At 36.1% G+C, this 23974-nt stretch overlaps 1 protein-coding gene across 4 annotated transcripts in view; it reads right to left on the bottom strand.

Moving 5' to 3' along the window:
- The window catches only part of LOC143252449 (ecdysone receptor-like), a 120865-nt gene that overhangs the window by 72144 nt on the left and 24747 nt on the right, over positions 1–23974 (bottom strand). For 2 of the 4 annotated variants that reach the window (XR_013029001.1, XM_076504573.1), the window contains exon 2: positions 10987–11588. Coding sequence is in view for 3 of the 4 variants with exons in the window: in XM_076504573.1 (XP_076360688.1) it covers positions 10987–11392 (406 nt within the window). In the remaining variant the exon portion in view is untranslated. Of the gene's footprint in view, positions 1–10986; positions 11589–13813; positions 13833–18927; positions 19345–23974 lie in introns of those variants that run through there. The other 2 variants (XM_076504574.1, XM_076504575.1) reach the window with 2 other exon arrangements.

The raw sequence follows: 23974 nt of genomic DNA, 5'->3' as shown, positions 1-23974 counted from the left end.
ACTAACAAATGCTTGTTGAAAGTTTAATTGTAATTTTCATAAAATAGTAATAAATAAATATCAAATGTGCAGTTAACCCAGTCATTTGAAATACAACATATCTATTCAATGTTACTGTCTAGTAGGCATTTATAATTTTTTTTTCGTAACTTCATGTTGCGTTTCTTCTCAAGTGAAGGAGACCGAATAGAATGCATTATTGGCAGAAATGTTTGGATGTCTATTCAGCGGATACCTTCAGCACAACAGGTTGATTGATTGTTTGTTATGAATTAAGGATAAAGCTACATAATGGGTGATGTGTATTCTGCCCATCACGGGTATCAAAACCTGATTTCTAGCGGTGTAAGTCCATAGACATAACGCTGTGCCACGGATGGGTGGGCAGCAGCACAGCAGAGCATTCAATTCCTGTAAGTAACCGTCGGGATTTTCTCCGCTAAACGCCACAGTTCATTATTTAACGCACAAAAAGACAGATACCGAAATGAACTCATTTTTTTGATAGTTGTCATTTCTATAAGAAGTATGGAAGGTTAGATATTCAAATCAAATAAATTTATTCCACATGATACAAAAAATCATGCATGTGTATAATCCAACACTTTGGTATCGGTCTTTTCTTGGAAATATTTGGTCAATCAGCCGACGGAAGAAGTTTCATCTGCTTTCGTATTTTTTTTTCGTGAAATTCCTTCGCAAAAAATAACATTTCTATTCTTGACAAGTTTCTCTCAGACTAACCGTTCAGTACATATAGAGATGAATAATTTTCCTGTAATTCTTGATTGTTTTCTATGATTAACTGTTATCAAGATAACGAGTGAGATGGACATAGATTTGGTTGTCACACATGTAGATATCAACACTGCGTGGCCGCCTTATGGTTATTGCTCACATCATATATCAATAATGTTTATTGTGGACACCTAGCGGTTAAGGAACTCGACTCGTAATCTGAGGGTCGCGGGTTTGAATCCCTGTTAAATGCTCGCCCTTTCAGCTGTCGGGACTTTATAATGTGATGGCCAATTACACTGTTCGTAAAAAAGTATCCAAAGAATTGACGGTGGGTGGTGATGACTAGTTGCCCTCCCTCTAGTCTTATAGTGCTAAAACAGGGACGTCTAGCGCAGATAGCCATCGTGTAGCTTTGTGCGAAAGTGAAACCAAACCAAACAAACAAATCTAGTGGTTGTTTACACGCTGTATATCAATGTTTTGTTTATCGTGGTCATCTGGTTGCAATTTCTCATATTATATATTAATATGGTGTTCATCGAGACCATCTAGTGGTTATTTTTTATATTATAAATCAATATTGTATTTATCGTGACGCCCTGAGGTAATTTTTTCCTATCATATATAAATACTGTGTTTGGTGTGGCCATCTTGAGATACGTTTTTGCATTTCTTCTGACCTTTTAATCGTCATTCACTATCAATAATGGGGTATAATAAGAACTTATATATTATACTAAGCCCGCACACAAGCTATGTATGCCAACTACAGTCATAAGCGCAAGGTAACTCGGGCCGTTTGTTTATACTGAAGCGCTTCTCCATGGCAACATCTCTGTGACGCCTCTCTTTAAAATACACCACACACACTAAGGAGATGCAACATAAATATGTTTTCTTCCTATGAACCTAGGTATCTAGTCTAAACATTACCATTAATCTATTGACACGATAATGCTAAATACAACTATAGCCAGAGTATCTAGTCTAAACATTACCTTTAACCTATTCACACTGTAATGTTAAATACAACTATAGCCAGAGTATCTAGTTTAAACATTACCCTTAACCTATTCACACTGTAATGTTAAATACAACTATAGCCAGAGTATCTAGTTTAAACATTACCCTTAACCTATTCACACTGTTATGTTAAATACAACTATAGCCAGAGTATCTAGTTTAAACATTACCCTTAACCTATTCACACTGTAATGTTAAATACAACTATAACCTGAATATCTAATTTAAACAGTACCCTTAACCTATTCACACTGTAATGTTAAATACAACTATAACCTGAATATCTAATTTAAACATTACCTTTAACCCATTCACTCTGTAATGTTAAATACAAGTACAAGCAGAGTATCTAATTTAAACATTACCCTTAACCTATTCACACTGTAATGTTAAATACAACTATAACCTGAATATCTAATTTAAACAGTACCCTTAACCTATTCACACTGTAATGTTAAATACAACTATAACCTGAATATCTAATTTAAACATTACCTTTAACCTATTCACTCTGTAATGTTAAATACACGCAATTTCTTTTTTTTTTAAGTTTAACTTCAGTTTTCTAATGTTTGATGAGAAATTCATTAAAGTCACGTCAACATTATTCCACAGTTTAGTCGTTTTTATCGTAAAAAATTAATATATATTTATATATATACACACGCATTTATTGTTATTGATAAAAACAAAGGGAAAATAAGATCGAAAACACATACTAACATTATGTGGTGCAGTTGTGTTTTATATATGGGCACAGCCCGCGAGTAAAGATAATTAGAAAGCTATGACGTTCTTATTGTAATCATAACAGGTACAAAGTATGATGGGAACGAAAATCAGTTGTTCCACTAGGTGGCGGGTAATTTTATATTTGCCATTTTATGTAACGTGCTGTCGGTGAATTTCACAAAGATGTGTGTGTGTGTGTTTTTCATAGCAAAGCGATGTCGAACTAGCTGTCCTGTTCCTCTAGGGGACTAGAACTCCTTATTTTAGCTTTGTAAATTCGTAGAGTTGCCGCTGTACCGCCACAGTTGATTTGCTGCACGTCAAATTCTGGTTAAGTAAAAAAAATATATCAAAAAATTTGTGAAAATAAAAAGCAAGTGATAAGTGAGGCTTAATGATAGTTTGTTTGTTTGTTTTCTGAATTTTGCGCAAAACTACACAGAGACTACATGTGCGTATAGCTGTCCCTAATTATAAACTTATTGCTTGAAGGAAAATAAAAGCGCTCTCCGCTTAAGTCTTGACCAACTCTTACTCTTATAACTCTCCCACGATCTCAAAAGGCAGAAAATGTGCTGTTTTTGTTTTTCAGATTCACAAGCCAGGCGCAACATCTATAAAGCAAAACTCGGTGTCAAAAGTGAGATCAAAACAATGCTAAACCTAACGTAGGTATATATATATAATTTGAGATCCAACCTTTCTTTCAGTTTGTGGTTTTGTGTCGCCGCAGATAAACAAACATAGTTTTCTTCTGTTACATTTCTTCTTCCAAACACTTAAATCAACTGCTATTTCTTAATTTCTCAGAGGACTGTCTTTAAACATGATAGAATTATGCCTTGATTCAATACGTCCAGGCACCTTTTGGTTTCATTTTTTCTCATTTAGGCCTCGTTAAGTCTTTTATGGGGTCAAGGGTCAAACAACCCAAAAATGAACTTTTTTTTGGCTTCTGTTTGGCATTACTTACAGAAATCAGGATGAAAGTTGGCACAGTAATTCTCTTTGTTCAAATTTTCAGCGAAGAAAGCGCAATTTTTTTTTCATGAATTGTTTACGTGCACGTCGATCAACTTACATAGAATTTAGTACAAATATACCTTCATACAGTGATACGGACCGTTGTCGATTTTTCATGTGTTTTTCACGTTATTTGTGGTGTTAAAATTAGCCATATTGGGACTGCGTGGCGGAAACATGCATTCGTCCGTGAATGTTGGTGTCTTTAATATGTTTATAAAACTGATAACTAGTAAGTGCAATTTTCCGAAAAACTAATTAATGACGATGAACGTCAATGAAACACAATTCATCTCGACGAGAAAAGATCGTGTTCAAGTTAGTTCAACCTAAAGTTATCGAGTGAATATCAAACCTGCCCCGCCCCTTTTATAGACGATATTTGAAGCCGGTATAATAAGGAACTTCTACTTTATCTAATAAATAAATTCGAAGCAAGGGTGATTCCAACTAACTACATATGTCAAATTCACTGACCAGAAGAAGAAATATAAAATACCACATACACCATTCCAAAAATGAACATCCAGGACCATAAGCAAAACCATGGAATTAACATGGACCACAAGTGAAAGCATGGAATTGACATGGACCACAAGTAAAATCATGGAACTAACATGCAGCAGAACACGTGATGAGGCTACACATGAAAGATTCCTAACGTATACACTTGGCTAAGTGGACAAAGGATCCCTTTCCAGATGATCACAAAGCACTTCATCCTAGCTTATTCCCATTTTTATAATAGCAAACAAAATGCAAACATATGGTAATGTGTATAAGCTGTCTTTAAACACGTAATATGTGACATTGTACATGTTGCACAATGTCTCATGACATGAGAAACAGAATGTCTTTATCTTCATATGGTTACTTATGAGAAACTAAAAGTTAAGAAGTAACATGAGTCGCACGCCCAGTGGCTGAACTGTAAGACTGCAGGCTTAAGACGCTAAAAATTGGGGTTCGATACGCGTGGTTTGGTAAATGACAGATACCCAGTTGTGTAGCTTTGCGCTTATCAACAACGATGCCAAACCAGCCCCCAGAAAGAGATTGGAGAAATGTTTTAACCCTCGACTTATATCACACAGCTAATTACATACCAATAACAGAATAGATAAATAAAAACGTCTGATAACTGCAGACCTAACGCACGCATCCAACATATACACCAAACAGCAAACAAAGCTACGAATGTTACAACTTTTATTGTTCTCTGGTTTCTGGCATGCGCACAAAGCTACACAAGGTTTGTTTACTCACGAATCTCATATTGAACTGCTAGACTGGAAGGAAGCCAGCTAGTGAACTCCAAGCACGCTTGCCCTTGGATTACACTTGTAAGAACAATAACCAGATTTGTCCTTCATTGTTATTCCGCCCCCACAGCTTCAAAATACAGAGCGTGATTTATTTATTCTTTTTTTTTTACTGTAATGTTAACAGTGCTAACTTCTGAGCCACGCTTGATCCACTGGTTTGGTCTGGTTTGGTTTGAATTTCGTGCAAAGCTAAACGGGGGCTATCTACGCAAGCCGTTCCTAATTTAGCAGTGTAAGACTAGAGGGAAGGCAGCTAGTCATCCACCCACCGCCAACTCTTGGGCTTTTCTTTTACCAACGAAGAGTGTGATTGACCATCACATTATAACGCCTCCACGGCTGAAAGGGCGAGCATGTTTAGTGTGACAGGAATTCGAACCCGCGACCCTCAGATTACGAGTCGAGTGCCTTAACCACCTGGCCATGCCGGGCCGCACTTGATCCACTGATGAACAGGAATGACCAGGAGGTTAGGGTGCTCGACTCGTAATATGAGGGTCGCAGGTACGAATTCCTGTCACACTAAACATGCTCGCCCTTTCAGCCGTGGGGGTGTTATAATGTTATGGTCAATCACAGTCTTCGTTGGTAAAAGAGTAGCCCAAGTGTTGGCGGTGGGTGGTGATGACTAGCTGCCTTCCCTCTAACTTTACACTGCTAAATTAGGGACAGCTAGCGCAGATAGCCCTCGTGTAACTTTGTGTGTAATTCAAGAAAAAAAAACTAATGCATTATTTCTTTAAAATAAAATAATTGTTAATGCGGAGTTTCCTGTAAGCAAATGAAAGTAAAGAATACTATATACAAATACACAAGTGTACAGTTAACACCAAAACTTGAGCGTAACAAGCGTAGCAGGTTTACACTTATCACAAGAACTTGAATGTAACAAGTGTAGTGGGTCTATAATTATAAAAATAACTCGATTGTAACAAGTGTAGCAGATGTACATTTAGCACCAGAACTTAACTGTAACAGGCTTACAATTAGCTATAACAAAAGTGTTAATCAATACTAAATACCAAGCTTTAAGCTAATCTTTGTTCAACGTTGTTTTTGTATCAGTGAGTCGTTGAGAATAGAACTACGTATAGAATACTAAATAGTTATCACACGAGTCTTATTATCTCAGTACATTCGTACCGACTGTTCTTCTTCCACATTACCAGCTCACTAGTTTGATATAAATGATAACCACCAGAAAGTACCTGATTGCTTCTGATTATTATAAGAGATGGCGCAACGAACGCTCAGTGTCAAGGGGGTTTTAGACTCGAAAATCTCAAATTTGCTCTTACGTCATACGAAAAGTGACGATAAGAGGCACGTGAACGCTACAGAAACTTTTCAACGTTTATTCGAAAACAAAAATATCGAATGTTTTACATGCATGCGAGCCTTATTTTGCTGATAAATAGAGAATGCAAATCTATCTGTTCGGATACTAAAGATAAAATATGGTGAAACCGTATTAAAGACGATACTGATGTAAGAAAAACGAGAAATAAAAGATTCTGGTAATTACACTACTAAAGTATTTAAATCACATACAAATAATTCTTTGTTTATTTACTAAATTTCGGGCAAAGCTACACGAGGGCTATCTGCGTTATCTGTCCTTATTGAAGTTACAAACCAGAGGTAAAAATAGCTAGCTAGCAAACAGTATCAAATCTTGGGCTATTTTGTTTGTTTTGGTATTACGCACAAAACTACACAAGGTCTATCTGTGCTCTGCCCACCACGGGTATCGAAACCCGGTTTCTAGCAGTACCTTAAAACGCAACCCATGTTTAACAAAGACATTTTCCGTCACTGTTTTCGTACTTTTAACACACAACTAGTGTTTGCAAACAGTACTTTTCTATCACTGTTTCCTCAAGTGGATTGCATACGGTATCAATTAAAAACAGCTCATTCTACAGATTTAATAATAGATTTGTTTAGAGACATTTGGAATTAAGAACTTACACGAAGGAAAAATTTAATTAGTACGTGTACTTTTATACTTGTCCAAAAACACCATCACCACTACGAGCGGATGACGGTTTCGGTAATTGGCTTTCCTGTCTCTATGGCGCCACACTCACCCATCAACGAGACAACATAAATCACGTGGTAAAAGCTTGACAGGAAAGTGGTACTCGATCGTGTGATGAAGACATAAGGCGCGTTCTAACCTTCTACTTAGTCCATTTGTAGCTTTTGATGAAACACATTTGCTGTGACGTCCAAAACGTATATTAAAATTACTACAAAAAAAACAAACAAACTGAAAACTATAGACTAATGACATGATTTTTCTGTAAAAGTACCGCCACTAAACAATACATAAAAGTTACATAACGACTGACCACTAATAAAGATCAGATAACGGCGGATGGTACTGGTAATAAGTCTATCTTCCAAATAAAGATAAAAATAGACGCAGTTTCGTGGTATAAAATTCACACAAAGTTGAACTAAAACACAACTGAAGGTGGTCGTATTAAAGTTACGTTGAAGGTGAGTGTATTAAAGGTAAGTTGAATGTGAGTATTAAAGGTAAGTTGAAATGGGTGTATTAAAAGTAAGTTGAAGGTGAGTGTATTAAAATTACGTTGAAGGTGAGTGTATTAAAGGCAAGTTGAAGGGATGTATTAAAGGTAACTTGAAGGGGTGTATTAAAGGTAAATTGAAGGGGTGTATTAAAGCTAAGTTGAAGTGGGTGTATTAAAAGTAAGTTAAATGGGTGTATTAAAAGTAAGTTGAAGGTGAGTGTATTAAAATTACGTTGAAAGTTGAAGGTGTGTATTAAAGGCAAGTTGAAGGATGTATTAAAGGTAAGTTGAAGGTGAGTGTATTAAAGGTAAGTTGAAGGTGAAGTGTGTATTAAAAGCTGAAAGTTGAAGGTATAAAGTGTAATGAAAAGGTATGTTGAAGGTGAAGTGTATTAAAAGTAGTAAGTTGAAGGTGAGTGTATTAAAGGTAAGTTGAAGGGGTGTATTAAAGGTAAGTTGAAGGTGAGTGTATTAAAGGTAAGTTGAAGGGGTGTATTAAAGGTAAATTGAAGGGGTGTATTAAAGGTAAGTTGAAGGTGAGTGTATTAAAGCTGAGTTGAAGGGGTGTATTAAAGCTACAGAGAAGGTTGATGGATTAAAACGTAGCTGTAAAAAACGTAGAATAAAGCTTAGCTAAATAAAGACTTGGCATGGTTAAAAAGACAAAACACGTAAACTCGGGTGTAAATTACAAAATTCAATTGAACTTGTTAAAGGTGTGTGATGCAACTGAAAAATGACGTTGTTACAAACGAAACTTTGTTATCAGACTTTCTCCAAAAGATATTGGTTATCGAACTTTATGCTAAAGGTGTGAGTTTTCAGGCTTTCTCCTAAAGGTATGTGTGTGTCTGTGTTATCCGACTTTATCCTATAGGTGTGTCTGTTATCAGACTTTCTCCTTAAGGTGTGTGTGTGTTATCAAACTTACTCCTAAAGATATGTTATCAGACTTTATCCTAAAAGTGAGTTTTCAGATTTTTTCCAAAGGTTTTGTGTGTGTGTTATCAGACCTTCTCCTAAAGATATGAGTTATCGGACTTTGTCCTAAAGGTGTGAATTTTCAGACCTTCTCCTAAAGATGTGTGTGTGGTATCAGACTTTCTACTAAAGGTGTGCGTGTGTTATCAGACTTTCCACTAAAGCTGTGTGTTATCAGACTTTCTTCTAAATATGTTTGTGATATCAGACTTTGTCCTAAAAGTGTGAGGTATCAGACATTGACAAAGGTATATATGTGTGTTAAAAGACATTATCCGGAACTGAAGACACTTATAGAGTAGGAAATGTTACAATAAACATGTTAAATATATCTGTTTACTTTTTAATGTAAGGTTTGCTTAGAGAAACATACTGGTTTCATTGTCAATGTTTTGCTTATAAACAAACAGACTTAAATAAGGAACAAACATTTCTCTGCGATGTCTTGACACGTCAGCGGTGAGGTTTCTGGACTAATAATGCCAAAGTTCCAGGTTTGATTCTCTATAATAGACAGAACGCAGCTGGCCATTTGTGTAGATTTACGCTAATAAACCGATAACAACAACTTTCTCCGCGAAACAAACCAGCGCTTTAAAAGATTTCCCAATTTCTACATGTATAACACGTTAAAAAAACATAATGAATCAAGCCACAACCAACAAGAATCTAACACACTAAGCATGCAAAGTTGATGTGCATCTTCGAAATGGAGGCAGGTGATACGCAAGATAGTATGATACAAAACGACCTATACTAGCTGTCTTAAACAAAACTGTAACACGTGTGAAGAATATTAATTATTTTCGAATTTAACTGGACTGGAAATGTAAGGAGAACCATTATTTTAATAAGAAATGCAGAACTAATAATCACTTCGAGATGTTAAGTAATAAATTACATAACTCATAAGGTAAGGGTTAGTCAGACAATCATATCAATTTCCAACCCGTTATCTTTTACTTCTCTTCGAATTCGAATTCAAAGACACGGCCAGCAACATCAATATAATTTGGATGCAGAGCTCCCAGTGCCCTCTCTGAAGCAAGGGACTACAATGTCACCAAACTATGTGGAACTCGATATTAATCGAAATAAAGACACGAAATAAACGATTTTTATGAACTTGGTTTTCATCAGATGGAACAAGCCAATAACGTCGCGGACGACGTTGTCCTTATCACGAGACTGACTAAAACCAAGATTCACGTGTCTCCGAAAGTCTTTCCATACATGGGAAGCATTACGAGACAAACAACAATGACGTCGGAACTTCTAGAAAAGCTTTTATGAGTCATCATTGACAGACAGCAATACGCATGTCTAGAATGGCAGGTGTAATTCCTTGGTCAAACAAAAACAAATGCAATTTCTTACCTTTAAAAACTATGTTTCTGTTCATTTCCATAAGTTCATTTGACGGTTGTGAATAATGAATATTTTTATATATAATGTTTACATGAAGCACCAGTGAGAGATATAAAAATTCTAATGTTTACCTGAAGCACTAGTGAGAGATATCATAATTCTAAGGTTTACTTAAAGCACCAGTGAAAGATCCAATAATTCTAATGTTTACACGAAGTACAAGTGAGAGATCTAATAATTATAATATTTAATTGAAGCACCAGTGAAAGATATAATGATTCTAATGTTTACATGAAGCACCAGTGAGAGATATAATAATTCTAATGTTTCATTGAAGCACCAAAAAGAGATCTAATAATTCTAATGTTTATTGAAGCTCCAGTGAGAGTTCTAATAATTCTAACTTTTACCTGAACCATCAGTGAGAGATCTAACAATTATAATGTTTACCTGAAGCACCAGTGAGATATCTAATAATTCTAATGTTTACCTGAAGCACCAATGAGAGATCTAATAATTCTAATGTTTATTGAAGCTCCAGTGAGAGTTCTAATAATTCTAACTTTTACCTGAAGCATCAGTGAGAGATCTAACAATTATAATGTTTACCTGAAGCACCAGTGAGATATCTAATAATTCTAATGTTTATCTGAAGCACCAATGAGAGATCTAATAATTCTAGTGTTTGCTTGAAGTACCAGTGATAGATCTGATAATTCTGATGTTCCATTGAATCACCAGTGAGAGATCTAATAACACTAATGTCTATGTGATACAGCAGTGAGAGATTTAATACTTCTATTGTTTACCTGAAGCACCAGTGAGAGATCTGATAATTCTGATGTTTCATTGAATCACCAGTAAGACATATAATAATTATAATGTTTACCTGGAATACAAGTGAGAGATCTAATAACTCTAATGTTTACCTGAACTACCATCTTTACTTCTTCCATTCGGTTTAAAGTGATATAGAAGTTTTGTTCTATGATACACATCATCAACATGATTCTAGTGAAAAACATTGAAATCTTTAACAGGGTTTAAAATATCAAAGTATGTTTCTAACTACCAGAGAAACTGCTTCTACCGTAGCTGCTAACTGAGTCAGGGAAGGTACATTTGTACTTACCAGACAGTTGTTTCCATCTTAGCTGCTAACTGACTCAGGGGAAAGTATGTTTGTACTTACCAGGCAAACTGTTTCCATATTAGCTGCTAACTGACTGAGGGGAAAGTATATTTGTACTTACCAGACAAACTGTTTCCATCGTAGCTGCTAACTGAGTCAGGAGAAAGCCCGTTGCTGATAAACGTTGAGTCACCATTCGTGTAAAGAGGTAGGGGAGACAAAGAACCGATGGACATTTGGGAGGGAGATGACAGTGACCCCTGGTCCAACCGCAGTCGTTTTCTTGAGTTAAAAACTCCCCCACCTACCCCAGCCTCTGTGGGGCTGCCTACACAAGGGCTTGGCAGACGAGGCTCTAGCTTTACGATACTTGGCAAATTAGGAGACAAGGTCGGGGGTGAAGCGTGTCCGGCAACAGCGCCACCTACATTGGCTTCATTGATTCTCCAGCCATCAGGTGACAGCATAGGCTTCATGACGATGTTAACACTGTGAAGGTACCGCTGTACCGACTCCTTACTGTCCATAGCACCCACACACAGTTGTTAAAAGTGAAACAGTCAGAGATAGGATCACTCAGGGACACCAGGTGAAGCTTTCTAATAGCTCCTTCATTGTTCCTTCTCAGTTTAATTTCTCCTGAATCCTTCAAGATGTTTTTGTCCACAAACCTCACTTGTCTTCCGGTAAACTCAGCTTAATCGGACCCGTAAAAATAGTTATCTGTAAAGGGATGGGATAAGACAATAAGTAAACACCGATGATACACACTTGTAATTTATAACGTTCAGTAACCAGTACGTGTTTCAATACTACTGACTCTTACCTAATTGGCCCAAAAGTAACCGTACCTAAAATTGACAAGTTAAGATTAGGTCCTAAGAATGGATTCGATTAAACACACGTGATGTATGTATCTAACACATTACTACACTAGCTTTAATCCAGAATATTCTCTATTTATACAATGAAAATATTAGCAACCTATCGCGTAAAACAAACACGATATCCTACCACTGTCACTCTGTAGCTTTAGCTAAACAAATAGTGACTGGTTCGAAATAAATAAAATATTTTAATTTAAAAAAAACAACCACAAAACAACTTTACTCTGACAAAGACAGAATGTACTGGTGTTTAATATATTATCTTTGTATTTATAAATATCGGAGGCTAAAGATAATAAAAGAGACGCTAGAATTTGTCGGATGCAATACACTCGTTCATATAAATAATAATGTATACAAAAACATTAACTATGTCGACAGCAGGCCGACATAGATATAAGTTCTAAGTCTATATGATATTATAATTCTGTTACACGTCTGACATGACGAAATTTATGAAAAGGAAATATAAACGCTCATCTGTAACAAGTACCAAAACATTTATATAGAGAGATGGATAGGAAGACAGTGAGACAGATGCACTGTTAATATCTTAGAGATAAACGGTTTTCTCTCACAACTGATGTCTTTTATTTCGGCTTTCCATTTAAAGATAAACTACTGTTCTTTTTAACCAGTGGTTCCCTACCAGGTGTGCGAGATTGCGTTCCAGGGGGTGCGAGATAACATTTGTTTTGGCCACCTTGACCTTTATTCTCAAATAAATAATTACTTGAGGGATATGAGAACATATTAAAATTTTTTAGGGGTGCGGGGCATAAAAAAGGTTGGGAACCACTGTTATAGACTGTCTGTTTTCAGATGACAATAAAAAGTAACACCAACACGTGTTTTAATTATTTATCATTTATCTGAAAGTTTAAGCTGGTAAAAGGGAACACCCTTTCCTTATGATTATTCAGAAATACAAACCTCCACGACCGTGCTATAGAGAAGTGGTACGTTAACCATATATATATATATATACATATATCGCCGCCCTTTCTAAACATGCGTCTTGTTGCGTCTCTGATGTTAACTGTCGTTACCGTGTTACTTGATACTAGCAATATTCGTTAGTAGTTTTTAAATCTTCTACATTCATTCAGAAACACCTTCCGCCTATTACGTGGCTACTGTAAGCGGGATTAACTGCTATTAGATAAGATCCCTTAGCTGAAACTCAGAACGTGTTTATTGGTGCGAATCGAACCTTAGCACGCTAATCAATAGGCAGCGACTGGCCCCTGTTATATCTATTGTATGATTCGAGAATGTATTTATTATTATTATTCTATTTATACCGTATTTGTTAAATTGACTACTTCTTTACGCCTCTCAGATGTTGATCGTCGATTTATTTTATTATCTGATGTACATTAAAATCGATGTCTTAGGCCTATAACATCTGAGCTCAAACTTACGCACATCAAAGGCTTAAAAAGTACAGTAATATGCAATAAGGAAATTTATTGATGTGTGGTCGAACGTGGTCTTCCTAAACGACTTGTAAGGTTTCTCTAACCTTAAATGCTTGTATACTATATTAGTAACAATATCCGACACAATGGATTTTGGGGTCGGAGGGTTCACGTTCCTAACCAAGTTGCTTATGAACGTGATTGAAAAGAAAGAGCGATGACACACTCGTTTAGCCAATTATCAAACTTTGAATAAGTCTTGGGGTTTAATTTTATCTGTGCGATATATACATTTGTCACGTGATCGTAGTTTTAGAACCAGCCAGGTATTTGTAGATAAATGTGTGTGCAATAAACATATAAGGTATGACCAGAAGCAAATCAGAATTACTTTATTTACTTAATTTATCAGTGCTCCCTCGATTGTTTCTTCTTAAACTTTCACCTTCTACGTAAAACGTTGAGAAGTACGTAATAACGACAAGCTTTTCGTGAAGACTCGAACTAGCGCGCCATCTTGATAATCATGTGTTTTTATTTATCTTATTATTACGCTCAAGTTACTTTTTCATTTTTCAGATTATTTCATAATATACATAAATATAATTGTGTTTTATAATAAATGTGTCTAATTACTTACATCGATATGTTTGTGTTTTCTTATAGCAAAGCCACATTGGGCTATATATCTTGAGTCCACCGAGGGGAATCGAACCCCCGATTTTAGTGTTGTAAATCCGTAGACTACTTACATCAGGCAATCTATAATTCACCAAAAAAAAAAAAACTGTAATTTCACGAATATTGTACATATCGCAATTCGGTAACCCAACTTTCACTGGAGCTATAAGACGAGAAAAATAACGTAGATAATATTGAATATTATTCCACGCATTTATTATTTCCTTTTCTCACCGTCTTCCTGTCTTTCCTAAATCTTACTCAGAATTTTTTTGTCTCTGACGCGTATGTTTGGAACAGAACAGCTCGAAAATATGTCTTTTTTCTCATTACCTGGATTATACTTAAGAAAATAAGAAAGCACGTTACGCTGATATAATAATAATAAGGCAGTATGAAGAAAACAGACCAATGACCTGTCGAAACACGTAGAATGTTGACCATCAATAAATCACTTTATTATGTTTGTAACTTGTTTTTATGACCGAGGTTATGACTGGTGAGCCAAGGTACGAGCTTCAGATGTCCGGTTTCATCTTCACTGTTATGCAGCAACAACATCGTTTATCTTGGATCTTCACTGTCATGTAGCAACAACATCGTTTATTTTGGATCTTCACTGTCATGTAGCAACAACATCGTTTATCTTGGATATTCACTGTCATGTAGCAACAACATCGTTTATTTTGGATCTTCACTGTCATGTAGCAACAACATCGTTTATCTTGGATCTTCACTGTCATGTAGCAACAGGTAAACTGGTTAAAGCACACCCCCAAAATGGGCCTCCACCCTAAAAATGTCTTGTTAAGCGTTGGGTGGGATATTGTTGGTGTGATCCACTTTGAGTTGCTGCCACTCAATGTAAAGATTACATCAGACTTCTACTGTCAACAGTTAGAGCGCCTGAATGTTACAATGACAGAAAAGAAGCCTGCTTTGATCAATCGTAAATGTGTTGTTACACCAGGATGATGCAAGGCCCCATACAGCAAGAATCACATCTGTAAAGAATGAAGAGCTAGACTGTGAAAACCTTCCACATCCTCCTTATTCTCCAGACCTTGTCCCATCTTATTATCATCTATTCCAAAGTTTGCAGAACTATCTCAATGGAAAAGAGCTTGGAACACACAAAGATGTCAAAACCACCTTCTCTACATTCTTTTCCTCCAAACCCAAAGACTTTTACAGAAGTAGCATTTAGAAGTTTGTGAATCGTTGGCAGGAAGTAATTAATAATAATGGAACATAGATTGTGAATTAAATAACATTAAAAGCGTTTGAAATCCTTTTCCTTTTTCTGAACCTAAAATCGGACATAACGTAAGGGATGACTTGATATATAACACTGAATGATTAAAAAACCTACTGATTACAGTAAGGGTCCTGTAGCGATAATTATGGGTGAACTAAATCGCTAAAAGATGTATATATATGTGTGTGTGTATGTGTTTGTTTAAATATTTTTCATCAGCCACAATAAATGTAGAAACTTACAATTTGTTCAAATAAAGAAACAGAGAAATTTTGTGACATGATTTCACTCGGAATTATTGTGTAGTTCAATCAGAACATTTGTACCAGCTCGCTCCTAGAGCACTGGTAGAAATGAAGTTCAATCAGAACATTTGTACCAGCTCGCTCCTAGAGCACTGGTAGAGAAGAAGTTCAATCAGAACATTTGTACCAGCTCGCTCCTAGAGCACTGGTAGAGAAGAAGTTCAATCAGAACATTTGTACCAGCTCACTCCTAGAGCACTGGTAGAGAAGAAGTTCAATCAGAACATTTGTACCAGCTCGCTCCTAGAGCACTGGTAGAGAAGAAGTTCAATCAGAACATTTGTACCAGCTCGCTCCTAGAGCACTGGTAGAGAAGAAGTTCAGTCAGAACATTTGTACCAGCTCGCTCCTAGAGCACTGGTAGAGAAGAAGTTCAGTCAGAACATTTGTACCAGCTCGCTCCTAGAGCACTGGTAGAGAAGAAGTTCAGTCAGAACATTTGTACCAGCTCGCTCCTAGAGCACTGGTAGAGAAGAAGTTCAGTCAGAACATTTGTACCAGCTCGCTCTAGAGCACTAGAGCACTGGTAGAGCAGAGAAGAAGTTCAGTCAGAACATTTGTACCAGCTCGCTCCTAGAGCACTGGTAGAAATGAAGTTCAGTCAGAACATTTGTACAAGCTCGCTCCTAGAGCAGTGGTAGAAATGAAGTTCTTCTTTGACCTAAAAATCTCCTCCTGTGACTTATTTAAATATTAAAATACATTCATTGTACACCCCTTTACTGTATGAACACATCATTTCTGATTTGCAACAATATTTGTAATAATAATTCAGACATCTTTATTACACGAGGAATTGTATGATTTTCAAAAACACCAAATTTATGAGATGACAGTGAGTCTGTAACATAGGAGTTGAACCTTTTGGTAAACGTGAAGCACAAGTACAAATTGTAATTAGGCTTAATGTCAATAAACCAAAATACTCAGCTAAAAGTTGGTTTATAGAGTGCCACATGGAATATAACATAAAAACCACCGTCTCATTATCCACCAGGGTGCGTAGTAGGTGCAACACATCCGTTCTCGGTAATGAGAATGGAAACATTATACAAATTCCGTTGACTTTCTGACGTGCAGATGTTTGTTGAGCGGTCCATTTCGTTCTACTAATTAACACAAAAAATGAGATATATAGGACATGTTCGTATGAGGTGAGATTATCGATGCTCACACGTGTTTTGTTAATCAGTTTTATCTCATACTTATTGTAAACATAAGTTTCAGGATGCAGATGAAACACCGTGATGCGAGAAAAAACGATAAAATACGATAATACGAAGGGCCCTAAAAACCTGCACATTCTATAAACATGAGTACTAAACCATAAGATAAACTTTGGGGAAACTGGAATCTTGAAAAACAGCTATCCGAATAAAAATTAATAAACCAACAAACAACCGAGCCCAAACTTAGAAAGTAGCAATATCTGAAACCAATTCTACAGACACTTAAATAAACAACAAAAACTAGAAATATCTTCAGCCAATTCTACAGAAACTAATCAAAAAACAACAGAAACTAACAATATGTGAAACCAATTTAACAGAAACTTAAAAAACAGCAGAAACTAACAATATCTGAAACTAATTTAACAGAAACTTAAAAAACAACAGAAACTAACAATATCTGAAACTAATTTTACAAAAACTTAAAAAACAACAGAAACTAGCAATAACTCAAATTAAATTCATAGAAACATAAAAAATAACAAACTAGAAATATCTGAAACCAATTCTACAGAAACTTAAAAAGACAATAGAAACTAAGAATATCTGAAACCAGTTCCACAGAAACATAGAGAACAACAGAAACTAAGAACACCTGAAATCAGTTTTACAGAAACTTAACAAAGAAAACCCAAACAGAACCCAATAACGATCTCGAAGACCAATAAAAATGTTTCACATTCAAAGGTTACAATACTGTGTTGCTATTTAACTTTCTAACCTCTATTAACAAGATACGTCCCCTAGGGTCACAGCTGTGTGTCTGCTGACTTAAAACTCTAGGAACTGGATTTCGATACCTGTGGTAGGCAAAGCACAGAAATTACGAACGGAACAAAACAAGATACATACTGATGGGGAATTCCGCGTGGAGCCCAAAATATGGGGTCTTGAAATCAAGAAATGGGGAAGTACAGAAACTTTGATAGACAACGATGAACCTATTTTGAAACACTAATTTTACTGTTCATCGTTTCGACAACCTTACGATGGCAAAACGTTGCGGAAATATTTCTTATTACGTAAAACTTCTGACACATTTTTAAACCATCTTCAAACTTCACAGAAACGTTAGCGTATTAAAACCTTCACCAATATTCACTAAAATATTCCGCTCCATATAACATAAAGGCAGACATTTAATGGAAACCAGTCAGAATCCTAAATTAGCCTGTGTGATAAACGTGTTAATCATAACTTAGGAAATGGAACTAAACTTAAGGACTAATGAACTAACAAGCATAATACGCTTTGGTTAGAGAACGGGGAAACCAAGTCATACTGCTGATATCTTAAGAGATGAGTCAGTTTATAAGATTTAACGAACTACAAGGCTCATTGGTTAAACTAAGTGGTTTGTAACAGTTGATGTATGTGACTGAACGTGAGCGAAACGTTGAGTATATTCCAGACTACTGTCCTTTTAATTTATCGTTTCACTTGTTATCATATTGTACACAGATAAAATCAATGTAAAGTTACACTAAACAAAGCGGAGGTGTTCTTCCAGTCGCAGATTTCTTTCGACAGATGGGAAATACTGTCTCCTCCTAGTTGCTGATGGAAGCACAAAATAGGTAAGAAATGAATTTTAAGAAATCTTCGACAAACGAATGAAATATGTTAGGTATATTAGGTACCGACATAATAGTTCTACTTTAGTCTAATTCTTACTTCGTAAGTGATGTTGACAACCACATCGAGTAGATGGATCGATCGATAGCGCCAAGACGAGAACGAAAACATTGCATAGTTCGCCACTAATCAAGACTAATACAACCTAGTCACTTAAATACCTGTTGAAGAATCCGCAAGCGATTGCGGCCCTATGTTCCTAGATGGAATCTAATGCTGATAACTAACTAACTAATGAGTTGGGTCCTTGACGTAACTCATCAAAGTAGGTATTCCGGTTCAGAAATTTGAACATATTTTCGTTCTGCTCTGGGCTGATTGAAATTGTTTTAGTGATTTCTGACAGTCGGTTACTATGTTTTGGCTTGAAAATATCCTATTTATATACATATATATATGCCACTAGCACTTCATGCTATCAGAATGAATAATAGAAACATCAGGTACTCGAAGTAAAGTTTACGTTCTTCTGCTTATATTTCCTTCCATTCAACAGTAGTGATTTTTTTCCATGTATTATTTTAAGCCCCTCGGTGGGTCAGTGGCAAGTTTCAAGGTTTTTATCGCTAAATAAATATAAAGAGATATTTAAAGCAAAATATAACACATATTAATGTTTCAAAAAAATAAACACACATATACTTACAGACTAGGCCCGGCATGGTCAAGCGCGTAAGGCGTGCGACTCGTAATCCGAGGGTCGCGGGTTCGCGCCTGCGTCGCGCTAAACATGCTCGCCCTCCAAGCCGTGGGGGCGTATAATGTGACGGTCAATCTCACTATTCGTTGGTAAAAGAGTAGCTCAAGAGTTGGCGGTGGGTGGTGATGACTAGCTGCCTTCCCTCTGGTATTACACTGTTAATTAGGGACGGCTAGCACAGATAGCTCTCGAGTAGCTTTGTGCGAAATTCAAAAACAAACAAACAAAAACCCTTCGAGTCGTTATAGCTCACACGACGACAACTAGAAGTAGGTTTGCTCGCACTTGATTTACAAGTGAATTGTTTCGAGATTAAAAATTAACAAATCACAGTCAGTTTCTATTTATCTGAGCTTTGACTCATGTCTGGTATCTACGTATGATTACGACACTTCTTTTAACATGTGGTGATGTTTATTGTCGACTAGACGAGTTCTTCAGTTAGTTTAAACATCCACGACACACGTACCTCGATCGCTCTGATCTAATGGTCAAGGTCAGTCAAACATAACAGTAATAGTTAGCCACTTAACCACAGAACCAAAGGGTTTTCTTTTCTGCTTTCAGACGTTGTTCAAGGCTCACATCACGTGTTTTTTAGGCCTGTTTATATAACAATTTTTTTATTAAAAATGTCTAAAATGTTTGAGCAGTTTAAGTTACATAATTATTGTCATGGATGTAATTTTCATTACATGGTAAATTAAACTAAATATCTTTTAAAGTTTGTCCTGCTTCTGGTGAATAGTTCTCTCTGTAGACTCTTTAAATATTCTAGGGTATCTCAAGAACTTTCAAATAACGCGTTTCTTTCGGTGCTCAACCAACATCTTAAAACATTGATAAAAACATTTTTTCAGTAAATAATAAAGGTAAAACTCGATGCTTTACCAAAAAACTACCTTATTCAATGGTAAACATACAATGTCTTGCTAAAGGATTATTGTTAAAGAAACTTTCTAACTCTGGAATAAGAATAGTTATGACACTATTAGGTAAAAAACAGTAAATTAACAAAATATATTACCTTAGTAGATCATAAACACAAAACCTCATTATATATCAATAGTACAACATTGTCTTACTATCTACCAAACATAATGTTTTAAAGGAATGTTAACCAAGTACTCTACTGAATATCAAACACATTGTCTTACTGATACATCGTATTACATACCAATTATAGTGTCTTATTGGATGATGAAATACATTGTTTTATTACACATAGGGCCCGGCATGGCCAAGCGCGTTAAGGCGTGCGACTCGCAATCTGAGGGTCTCGGGTTCGCATCCGCGTCGCGCTAAACATGTTCGCCCTCCCAGCCGTGGGGGCGTTATAATGTGACGGTTAATCCCACTATTCGTTGGTAAAAGAGTAGCCCAAGAGTTGGCGGTGGATGGTGATGACTAGCTGCCGTCCCTCTAGTCTTACACTGCTAAATTAGGGACTGCTAGCACAGATAGCCCTGGAGTAGCTTTGTGCGAAATTCCAAACAATTACACATAGTGTTTCATCAGATGATAAAATACAAGTTCATCTTTCAATCTAGTCAACTTCATCTGCTTAAAGTGAAGTGTTCCAACACATGGTGGAAAAGCCGAGATACCAAAGGGTAAGAGGACACGGCTTACACTTAAAAACTAGGCTGTTGATAGGAAGACGGAGTGTATGTACATGGCTACGCTTATTCGTCTTAAGTGTATTACTTCTATTTATATTATAAACCTTTTTTTTTATTTAATCGAAGTAATCTTGACTTTCTGAAATAACCTTCATTTTCCGATTGGAGCCACTCGAAAGAAGTGTACATTATCATTCCCAATCAACGCATACATACCATGTGAGAAAAACAAGACAACTCCCAGTTGGTAGTTGTTTCATCCCTGCCTTGGCAACTGAACTTGAAGAGCCAAATGTTTATAATATTGGCGACGAAATGACTTTCAATTTCTTCTTCTCTTTTTTTTTTTTTGGGGGGGGGTGTTAACTGGCGATGTGGTGTACCTTATCATGTTAAAATAACAACTTTCCTTGATAATTACCTACAAGTTTATTCTCTACATTTAAAGGGGCACTTTACTATCGTCCAAAAGATTAGAGGCACGAGCCCCACCTCTCCCCGGTTTTGCTACTCACGGTTTATAACACGTTTTTTCGTAACGTGAATGACCTTTAACCAATGGAAACCGATCAGACTGGTTAACGTATTTAACCTACAGAAACAAACGGTTCCATGTAAAAAGTAGCCCGTCATGACCAGATGGTTAAGGCACTCAAGGGTCGCGGGTTCGAATCCCTGTCACACCAAACATGCTCGGCCTTTCAGCCATGGGGGCGTTATTATGTGACGATCAATCGCACTATTCGTTGGTAAAACAGTAGCCCAAGAGTTAGCGGTGCGTAGTGATGACTAGCTGCCTTCCTTCTAGTCTTACACTGCTAAATTACGGACGGCTAGCGCAGATAGCCCTCGAGTAGCTTTGCGCGAAATTCAAAACAAACCAAACTGAAACCCTTATTCTGGCTGGTTAACCTTCGAAGCACTTGAACATTTTACGCAACTGTAGCGTTTTTTTACATTCGCTGAAGAAATATTTCCAATCTGTTAAGCACTTGTTGGATCATGAAGGTGATATTTTAAAACTGTATGGCGTAAATCCATTTCATCCATTTTGTGTGAAGGTTAAAGAAGTTTAAATTTCTTCAGCGAATGTTGTTTTTCCTTTTCTTTCTTTCTTTTTTTTTTTTTTTTACAGACGCTAACTAAACGTATGAAATTAGCGATAGAGGTTTTAATTTTCACCAGACGGACCAATTATATTCATGCTGGTCATTCTACCTAACGAACTGTCCGACACAAATCATGAAGACTAGGAAACTAAAACCACCTGAGACGCATGACGTAGCTACATAAATCTTTCACCTTGTCTCCATAAAACATTAGAGAGGCTACTTAAAAACTGGTGGTTCAAGAAAATTGTTTAATAGTTCCCAACATATGACTGAAATATGTTAGAACTGAAACAAAAACATAGCATTGACTCAAATGTGTTATAAAGCTGAAACAAAAATACAGCACTGACCCAAATGTGTTACAGTTGAAACAAAAACACAGCATTAACCCAAATGTGTTACAAATGAAATAAAAAACATAGCACTGATCGAAATGTGTTACAAATAAAATAAAAAAAAACACAACATTGACCCAAATGTGTTACAATTAAAATAAAAACACAGCACTGACCCAAATGTGTTACAGTTGAAACAAAAATACAGCACTGACCCAAGTGTGTTACAGATGAAACAAAAACACAGTACTGACTCAAATATGTTACAATTGAAACAAAATCAGAGCATTGACCTATAATTAAAACAAAAACACAACATTAGCTCAAATGTGTTACAGCTGAAACAAAAACACAGCATTGACTCAAACGTGTTACAAATAAAAAAAAAACACAGCAGTGACCGAAATGTGTTACAAATAAATTAAAAACACAGCATTGGCTCAAATGTGTTACAACTGCATCTCACAACACCATTCATTGGTTAAAATGTTTTAGAAGTGTAACTAAATCTCCATTCATTGGTTGAAACGTGTTCGAACTGCATCTATAAATAAACGCTCTTCGTCGGCTAAAATATAATGAACTGTACATTATATTTGTACAGTTTGTTGTACAGCTAACAAACACTATTTGTGGCTCAAATGTTTCAAGTCTTGAACTTTATTTTCAAACTTTGCATGTTTGTTCATCCGACTCTTTGATATTTCCAAACGAAGATAAATTTTATACACGTGTCTTTCCAGTAAAGTTGAATATTTAAATTGATTCATGATACGTAAGAATAGAGTACGGATCTCCATATAAACACGTCAACGCAGAACTATCATCTTCATCCTCCTAGATAATGTGTTCTCAGTTATTCCGTATAGAGTCCGAACACGAACTAAACGTGTGAAATGATGGTTGTCAAGTAAGACCGGCATTTTCATGTTGGGTGTCTATAGCAACTGTATTTGGCCTGTCCTGAAGAAGGTATACGTGAAATGGTGGTAGTCAATGATGGTGATAATGAAAACATGAAACAGTCAGAGAGTAGTTTCTTTCTCGCTTCTTAGCTTTTGTCAGACAAAAACATTGTCAAAGACATTTTGTTTCGCAAAATCGGGAATGCAAGACAATTCTTTTTGTCACTCGCTCATTGTGGTTAAAATTAATCATTTCGTTCAAACTTTATAGTCAGCTGACAAAACAAAACGTGTGAAGTGTTTGATCATGTAGAGAAAATAATAAAACCGTGGATATGTACAATAAAAACACAGTAAAACATATTAAGTGTGAGGCCATGAAAAGCACAAAATAACATAGGAAAAACATGTTGAGTGTGAAGTCACGTTGAGTTAAACATAGAAAACAAATAGTTGAGTGCGTGGCCACCTACATAAAAACAGACAAGAAAATAAAACATGCTTGTGTCTACGCTAACCAGAATCATTTAGAAGAAAAGATGGTTAACAAAAGTGCACGTGCTGTAAGTGAAACAGGCGCTAAAAAACAATTTTTCCGTGTCAGTGTCGACAAAATAACGTGTTTTTGCAGCGTAATGAAAAGAAGAATCTGTCTCTGTGGTGAAAAAAACAATCGTGTTTATAAAAAAAACATGTTTGTATTCGTGCTGACAACAAATTCGATTTTGTTTCTGCGCTTACAAGAAATACGTGTCTCTTATGTTTGTGCTGACAATGAAAATAGTTATACATACGTACTTAACCATAAAAATATTTTACTTGTGTCCAGTTTAAGATGACAAATTTGTTATTATTCTAACTGACAGGAAGACAACATGCCAGTATTCATTGTGCTAAGAAAAACAATGTCTCTGTTGATGCCGACTGGAAGAACATGCCAGTATCCATAGTGGTAAGAAAAACAGTGTATTTGTTGATGCCAACTGGAAGAACATGCCAGTATCCATAGTGGTAAGAAA

Source organism: Tachypleus tridentatus, chromosome 6 (genome assembly GCF_004210375.1).
Source record: "Tachypleus tridentatus isolate NWPU-2018 chromosome 6, ASM421037v1, whole genome shotgun sequence".
In the NCBI taxonomy this organism is placed as follows: domain Eukaryota; kingdom Metazoa; phylum Arthropoda; class Merostomata; order Xiphosura; family Limulidae; genus Tachypleus; species Tachypleus tridentatus.
This window is presented reverse-complemented; position numbering and strand designations above follow the sequence as displayed.